At 41.2% G+C, this 8,610-nt stretch overlaps 1 protein-coding gene across 3 annotated transcripts in view; it reads right to left on the bottom strand.

Annotated features, from left to right (window-relative positions):
* Positions 1-1,245: 1,245 nt before the first annotated feature.
* LOC115225098 (CCR4-NOT transcription complex subunit 3) overlaps positions 1,246-8,610 on the bottom strand; it is a 100,016-nt gene continuing 92,651 nt past the window's right edge. For all 3 annotated transcript variants that reach the window (XM_036514407.1, XM_029796026.2, XM_036514408.1), the window contains exons 18-19: positions 7,911-8,036; positions 1,246-1,848 (exon numbers count right to left, since the gene is read on the bottom strand). In XM_036514407.1, coding sequence (XP_036370300.1) covers positions 1,750-1,848; positions 7,911-8,036 — 225 coding nt within the window. In that variant the 3' untranslated portion in view covers positions 1,246-1,749. The remainder of the gene's footprint in view (positions 1,849-7,910; positions 8,037-8,610) is intronic.

The following is an 8,610-nucleotide window of genomic DNA, read 5'->3' as shown; positions in this document are numbered from 1 at the left end:
AGGAAGAAAGAGTGTGAGGAAATTGTGGTGAAAGAGTACAGCAGGGTTCACCACCATCCCCTGCTGGAGCCTCGTGGAGCTTTTAGGTGTTTTCGCTCAATAAACAATCACAACGCCCGGTCTGGGAATCGAAACCGCGAGTCTGCTGCCCTAACCACTGGGCCATTGCGCCTCCACTGATTAAATATGTATCCACAGACACATGCACCCTTAACGTAGTTCTCGGGGATATTCAGCGTGACACAGAGAGTGACAAGGCCGGCCCTTTGAAATACAGGTACAACAGAAACAGGAAGAAAGAGTGTGAGGAATTGTGGTGTGAAAGAGTACAGCAGGGTTCACCACCATCCCCTGCCGGAGCCTCGTGGAGCTTTTAGGTGTTTTCGCTCAATAACACTCACAACGCCCGGTCTGGGAATCGAAACCGCGAGTCTGCTGCCCTAACCACTGGGCCATTGCGCCTCCACTGATTAAATATGTATCCACAGACACATGCACCCTTAACGTAGTTCTCGGGGATATTCAGCGTGACACAGAGAGTGACAAGGCCGGCCCTTTGAAATACAGGTACAACAGAAACAGGAAGTAAGAGTGTGAGGAAATTGTGGTGAAAGAGTACAGCAGGGTTCACCACCATCCCCTGCCGGAGCCTCGTGGAGCTTTTAGGTGTTTTCGCTCAATAAACACTCACAACGCCCGGTCTGGGAATCGAAACCGCGATCCTATGACCGCGAGTCCGCTGCCCTAACCACTGGGCCATTGCACCTCCACATAAAGTAAAATAAGACAACGATACAAGAAACATTCGCTAAACATTTTATTCCATTTTTTCTTTTTTTTTGTTACTTTAAAAAAAAAAGATTTTGTTCTTTTATTTGAAATGTCCCCTAAATTGTGGGGGGTGGGTTGGGTGGGTGGGAGGGAGTGTTTGGGGGCCGGGAGGAGGAAGCAGAGTAAAAGAAAGAGAGAGTGAGGGAGAGAGAGATGGGGGGGAGAGTGGGGGGGAGATGGAAGGGAGAGAGAGAGAGAGAGAGAGAGAGAGTGTGAGATGGTGTTACATCAACTTTATCATCATGTGAGAGAGAGAAAGTTCAACCTGCCCCAGAGCAGCAGAAGGCTCAACCAGAGACTCTCTAACTTGGCACTGTTGGTGGTGGTGGTCGTGGTAGTGGTTGTGGTGTTGGTAGTAGTAGTACTAGTAGTAGTAGTAGTGTTAGTGTTAGTGGCAGGGAGAGTGTGGTTGTGGTGGTGGTGGTGGTGGTAGTTTTGATGATGTTAACTGAGTAATGAGGTGGTGATGGTGGTAGTGGTGGTTGTGATGGTGTACAATGGGGACGGGGGTGATGTTAGTTGTGGTAGTGGTTTATGTAGTAGTATAGTGACAGGTACTGGCATTGCAGAGGTTTCTACTGTAGTGTAAGTAATGCAGTATAGGTACTAGTGTTGCATGTTTGTGTTGTAGTGTAGCTGGTAGGTACTGCTGTAGTGTGGTGTCATGTCACAGTGTATAGGTACTGCACAGTGTTGTAGTGTATGCAGTAGTGTTATTGTGGTGGTGGTTTGTTGTGGTTTGTGTTGCAGTGTTCAGTGAGTCAATCAGGGAGTCAAAGCCGACTGTAGAGGTGGGGGAGGTCATGGTTGACAGGCTTGGTATCTTGTCCTATGGCAGTAGTAGAGACGGGCCGGACGACGGCCCCCTCATGTAGGAAAGACATGGCAGACCCTGACACGCAGGATGACACTGTACCCTTAATTCAGATCTCGGTCCTCAAGGTACCTGTATTCAAACGTGAACCCTTCCTTCTTCCGTTGGCCCCATTTCTCGTAATCAAAATAAATATATGTGCCCTGGATAAAAGAGAGACAGAAAGAAAAAAGGGTTCATTAGAAAGGAGTCACAAATGGAGAGTCAGGATCAGGGGCTGGGTACATTATAACATACAGTAGGGACAAGAGGGGACACATCGCAGTAGATAATGGGGGATATGTAATAAATGGTAAGGGTCACATCAGAGTAGATAGTAGGGGACAAGTAACAACAGGTTGTAAAACAGTTGGAGGAGAGAGGAAGAAATTGTAAAAATATAGCTAATGTGTGTGTGTATGCATGTGTAAATAAATGTGTGTGTGTGTGCATGCATGTGTAACTAAATGTGTGTGTGTGTGCATGCATGTGTAACTAAATGTGTGTGTGTGTGCAAGTGGATGCATGTGTAAATAAATGTGTGTGTGTGTGCATGCATACATACATACATACACACATACATACATACATACATACATACATACAGGCATACATACATACACACACACACACACACACACACACATACATACATACATACAGGCATACATACATACATACACACACACACACACACACATACATACACACACACACACACACACACACACACACACACAACACACACATACATATATATATACATATATATATAGGGTTGGCCAAAAGTCCCCTGACAGTAAATCAAAAGCATTTATTTCCAAGATTTATTTATGTTTAACAACTGAGTGAATTTAACAAAAGCACTTAAATATGAAGCATCATGAAAAGGGTTCAAACTGAAGTCCTGCTTGTGGATCACATTTTTCCCATTCGGGTCAATACAGAATTACAGGTAGTATTTATGGAATTTCGATTTACTGTTGGGTGACTTTTGGCCAACCCTATGTATATGTGCATATATATATATATATATATTTTTTTTTTTTTTTTTTTGTACTTGTTTCAGTCATCTGACTGCGGCCATGCTGGAGCACCGCCTTTAGAGTGGTGAAAGAGTACAGCAGGGGTCACCACCTCCTGCCGGAGCCTCGTGGAGCTTTTAGGTGTTTTTTTCGCTCAATAAACACACACAACGCCCGGTCTGGGAATCGAAACCGCGATCCTCCGACCGCAAGTTCGCTGCCCTAACCACTAGGCCATTGCGCCTCCACAATATATATATATATATATATATATATATTATTAATAGTTAGGGAATATAAAAATTCCAAGCCAACAGGGGAAAAAAATTCAATTTAGCACACTAAATCAAAATTCACAATATATTTCATATGGTCTGGTGGTACGTAAAAAGCACTATCCGACTCGTGGCCGATGCCAGCACCGCTCGACTGGCTTCCGTGCGGTGGCACATAAAATACACCAATCTGACCGTGGCCGTTGCCAGCCCCGCCTGGCACCTGTGCAGGTGGCAGTAAAAAGCACCCACTACACTCACGGAGTGGTTGGCGTTAGGAAGGGCATCCAGCTGTAGAAACATTGCCAAATTAGACTGGAGCCTGGTGCAGCCTTCTGGCTTCCCAGAACCCCGGTCGAACCGTCCAACCCATGCTAGCATGGAGAATGGACGTTAAACGACGATGATGATATATATATATATATATAGAGAGAGAGAGAGAGAATTTAGAGACAAAATCGATTTATATATATAGTCATGAAATGCTCGTAGTCGATTTAATGTTTGATTTGTTTTATGATTTTTAGATTAATAATTATAATATATATTTAATTAATTTCTATGTGGGTATTATAGATAATATCTTTTCAGTATTGATTGAATAACTAAATAGTGGATTGTCTCTAAATTCTACTGTGTGTATGTGTGTGTATATAATAATATATATATATATATATACACGCGTAAATGTTCGTGTCTGGATAATGCAAATAAATATGTAGGTAAATAAATGTAGGTGTGTACACCATAGCTAAACTATTACAAAAGAATGAAGAAAAACACAAGATAGAAAGAACAAAATAACAGAGAGATGGACTCACAGACACACACACATATATATATAAATATATTAAGATCTGTCTGTCAAATTAACTTCACCTATCTATTACTTTCTACGCATTTATATATTTTATAAAGGGTGGGTTTTTTTTCTTTCTTTCAAAGTAATTACTTGAGGATCAGGAACGTGAAGCTACGAGAAGAGACTAGCACTAAATCCAAAACAAAATAAAATATATTCCACAGTTTTGACAAGTATTGAGTACTCTTTGCCTTTTTATAGCATTATCTTCAATACAGATACAAACGCACACACATATGTGTGTGTGGAGGCACATGGCCTAGTGGTTAGAGCAGCGGACTCGTGGTCATGGGTTTGAATCTTAGACTGGGCTATGTGTGTGTTTATGTGTGAAACACCTAAGCTCCACGCGACTCTGGCAGAAGGTAATGGCCAACTTCTGCTGACTCTTTCGCTGCAACTTTCTCTCATTTTTACCTCTTGCATCTTGCAGCTCACCTGTGACAGACCAGCATCCTGTCCAGGTGGGGAACCTATATGCCAAGGAGAACGGCCCTTATGAGCCAGGTGTGGCTCGAGAAGGAACAAACAACAACAATCACCATCATCGTTTAACATCCACTTTCCCTGCTAGCATGGGTTGGACGGTTCGACTGGGGTCTGGGAAGCCAGGAGGCTGCACCAGGCTCCAGTCTTGATCTGGCAGTGTTTCTACACCTGGATGCCCTTCCTAACGCCAACCACTCCGTGAGTGTAGTGGGTGCTTTTTACATGTCACCGGCACATATATATGCACACACACAAGTTTTTGGCTTTAAGGGTATTGTGAAAGGCCTGGTTGGAAGCCCAACCTTCCAAGTTAATTTTCAAGGCTTAGAAAAACTGAAGGACCACTACAATGTGTGAATCCAAGAGGGGAATATTTTGGAAAAAAATCATAATAAACGGACCCTTCTGTATTTTCTTTTACTAAAAAACCAAGAACATTTCAGCACCCTCTCTTATAAGAAACAAAAGATAAAGAAGACTCAGGTATGACTATGTTGTTGTTTGTAATGGATTGTTAAGTCCAAAAATTGAAAAGTTGTAAGGGATTTAATATCCCGTTTTGTTTTTGGTTTTAAAGAACAATGTTTTAGAGAAGCAGAAGTCGGCAGGCGCTTTTTGTCTTCTCCCATCCTTATCATCTTTCTTTCATTATCATTCATTTCATTAATGTCCTTGTCCAGTCCGCAAAGCTACTTTACTCTATGTACAGCCTTTATGGCAAATATAATGAAATAAAGAGGCTTGCTTCTCAACCACATGGTTCTGGGTTCTATCCCACTGCGTGGCACTTTAAGGCAAGCGTCTTTGGTAGACGGAAACTGAAAGAAGCTTGCCGCATATAGATGTGTGGGTTTGTGTTTGTCCACTACCACTGCTTGACAACTGGTGTTGGTGTGCTTATGTCCCTGTAACTTAGCAGCTCAACAAAAACAACTGAAAGAATGAGTACTAGGCTAACAGAAAATAAGTCCTGTGGTTGATTTATTCCGCTAAAACCATTCAAGGTGATGCCGCAACATGGCCACAGTCAAATGACTGAAACAAGTAAAAGATATAAGATCTATTTATATCTTACTTCCTTGAACAGCGGCACTGTTAAATACTTATGGGAGATAACTCTATAAATCTTTCAATATTACTGTTATTTTTTAATGAAATGATAATCTCAAAGCAAACCAAACTTTTATATCATCATCATCATCATTTAACATCCGTTGTCTATGCTGGCATGAGTTGGACGGTTCAACCAGGGCTGGCAAGCTGCACCAAACTCCAGTCTGATTTGGTATGGTTTCTACAGCTGGATGCCCTTCCAAGCACCAACCACAAAGAGAGTTTAATGGGTGCTTTTGTGTGCCATGTACGGGACACCAGTATATGCTAATGAATGCGATTTTACTTGGCTTGATGGGTCATCTCAAGCATGGCATTTGTGTGTGTGTGTGTGTGTGTGTGTGTGTGCGTGTGCGTGTGTGTGTGTGCGCATGAAGGCATGTGGCTTAGTGGTTAGGCTGTTGTACCCACTATTGTAAGATCGTGGGTTTGATTGTCTGACTGAGTGGCACATTGTATCCTTGAGAAAAACACTTCATTTCACTTTTTCTTTTTCTTTATTGCCCACAAGGGGCTAAACAGAGAGGACAAACAAGAACAGACAAAGGGATTAAATTGATTACATCGCACCCAGTGCGTAACTGTTACTCAATTTATCGACCCCGAAAGGATGAAAGGCAAAATTGACCTCGGCGGAATTTGAACTCAGAATGTAACGGGATACGAAATACCTATTTCTTTACTACCCACAAGGGACTACACACAGAGGGGACAAACAAGGACAGACATAGGTATTAAGTCGATTACATCGACTCCAGTGCGTAACTGGTACTTAATTTATCGACCCCGAAAGGATGAAAGGCAAAGTCGACCTTGGCGGAATTTGAACTCACAACGTAACGGCAGACGAAATACCGCTAAGCATTTTGGCCGGCTTGCTAACGTTTCTGCCAGCCTGTTTTCATTTCACATTGCTCCAGTCCCCACTTTCAACCGGGGCGGGGGGGGGGACGTTGGTCTGCTTGCCTAGCCAGTAGGGTGGCACCATTTGAGGGCTAAACCAATGCAGAAGCACATTGTGCCCAGCGGTGTGCAATAAGCAATAACATCTGATAGCCTGGTCAGTCACATGATATATATAATTGTTAAAGAGGACAACAAACTTTAATCCAAGGCAAACATCTTAAGTCATATACATTATCATTATTGGAAAAAATTCAAAGTCTTACAGCTGTTTCTGGGATATCCCCGAGTATGAGATATTCCATCATCAGAGACAAATAAGGAATCTCATACTTGGGGAAATTCCAGAAACAGCTGAAAGACTTTGAATTTTTTCCAATAATGATAATGTATATGACTTGAGATGATTGCCTTGGATTAACGTTTGTTGTCCTCTTTAACAATTATATATCCACTGCATCGGAAATCTGCAGTGGATCCATAACTACCATCTCAGCTATAACCTTGGAGCCCTAGTAATCCGTTACAGCACTTACTTAGTGTACCTAATCATTTAGATTACCTGTGAACTAAATCCCCAATTTAGTAGAGTGCCTTATCAATCAAGAGATTGTTGACAACAGATTATGTACTTTCAGTGTGTTCAATCTATGAACAAGATTGAACTTAGGGTAGATCCTTATATATGACCGCATTGCCGGTGGCACGTAAAAAGCAACATCCGATCGTGGCCGTTTGCCAGCCTCGTCTGGCACATAAAAAAGCACCCACTACACTCATGGAGTGGTTGGTGTTAGGAAGGGCATCCAGCCGTAGAAACATTGCCTGATCAGACCGGGCCTGGTGCAACCTTCTGGCTTCCCAGACCCCAGTTGAACCGTCCAACCCATGCTAGCATGGAAAGCGGACGCTAAATGATGATAATAAATATAAATAATATATATATATATATATATATATCATGGAAAACAGATGTTAAACAATGATGATGATGATATATATATACATATACAGGCATAGCTTAACTTATGTCAGTAAATGGTTCCAAGATGTGTGAATTAACTAAAAGAAAAATTCTTTTTATTTGCTTCTTTTTTAATAAATAGTTTGCACAAATCTTCACATGTATCTTATTTGATTTCCCACATCAGTATTGGTTTTCATGTGTATTTTTTTTTATTTCATAATATTGCTGAGACTGATGCAGTGTCAGATAAATTGAGTGATGTGGAGGGCTACGTTTGCCATTAATTTCTTACAAAAAATGCCACAAAGTTGGAAGAGATGTAACTCAAAATGACATATGTTGATGCACACATGCATACAAACATACATACTAACTAACAGACAGACAGACAGATAGAAAGATAGACAGATAGAAAGATGGACAGATAGAAAGATGGACAGACAGAAAGACAGAGAGATAGAAAGCTAGATATACAAACAGACAGAGTTAGAGAGACAGACAGAAAGATAGACAAATACACAGATGGAGAGAGAGATAGACAAGTGATACTCAGATTGGTGAACAGTAAAAGGGAAGCAGGTGAGAAGTTTACCTGTTCATAATCTTCTGTGATGGTTTTTGGCTCCTCATGTCTCTGGAACCACATCATATATTTGGTGTGGAATCTCCAAGACTGCTTCTTCAGGGCTTTTGCTGCCAAATATTGAGCTTTTGTACCCTGCGGACAATAGCGAAAAGGGGTTTTAGCAAAGGGCTGCAGAAAGGTATCTTGGAAAGTGGAAAGATGTGAGAGGAAGTGTGCGGGGTACTAGTAATAGTAATTTAAAGGTTACCGAGAAAAAAAGGGTCTGGATTAGTGGTTCTCAACTAGGGTCCATGAAATAAAATGATTGGGGATCCACAATAGTATTTTAAGGGTCAATGAAAAAAATTTTGTTTTAGATGTATGTATAGGTATGTATTGCTAGAAACAGCTAAATTCCTTTCTCTAACATTTTTCACAGTTTAACCTACACAGGTTAACGAGTAAAAAACAAAGAATTACAAAATTAGTTTTTAAACATGGAATGTCTAGGGGCGGATCCACCAGAATAGAATAGCAATCAAAGGGCGTCCACATAAGCAAAATATTAAAGTTGGGGATCGACAGCAGTATTTTAAGGGTTCATGAAAAAATTTTTTTTTTTAGATGAATGTATTTCAAGGAACGGCCTGGTTTCTTTCTCTAACATTTTACATAGTTGAAACCTACAAAAGTTAATGTGTGAAAAACAAAATAGGAAGTTTGAAAG

This window comes from Octopus sinensis, linkage group LG27 (assembly GCF_006345805.1).
Source record: "Octopus sinensis linkage group LG27, ASM634580v1, whole genome shotgun sequence".
Lineage (NCBI taxonomy): Eukaryota > Metazoa > Mollusca > Cephalopoda > Octopoda > Octopodidae > Octopus > Octopus sinensis.
Note: the sequence above shows the minus strand (reverse complement) of the source record. Positions and strands in the feature narration are given on the sequence as shown.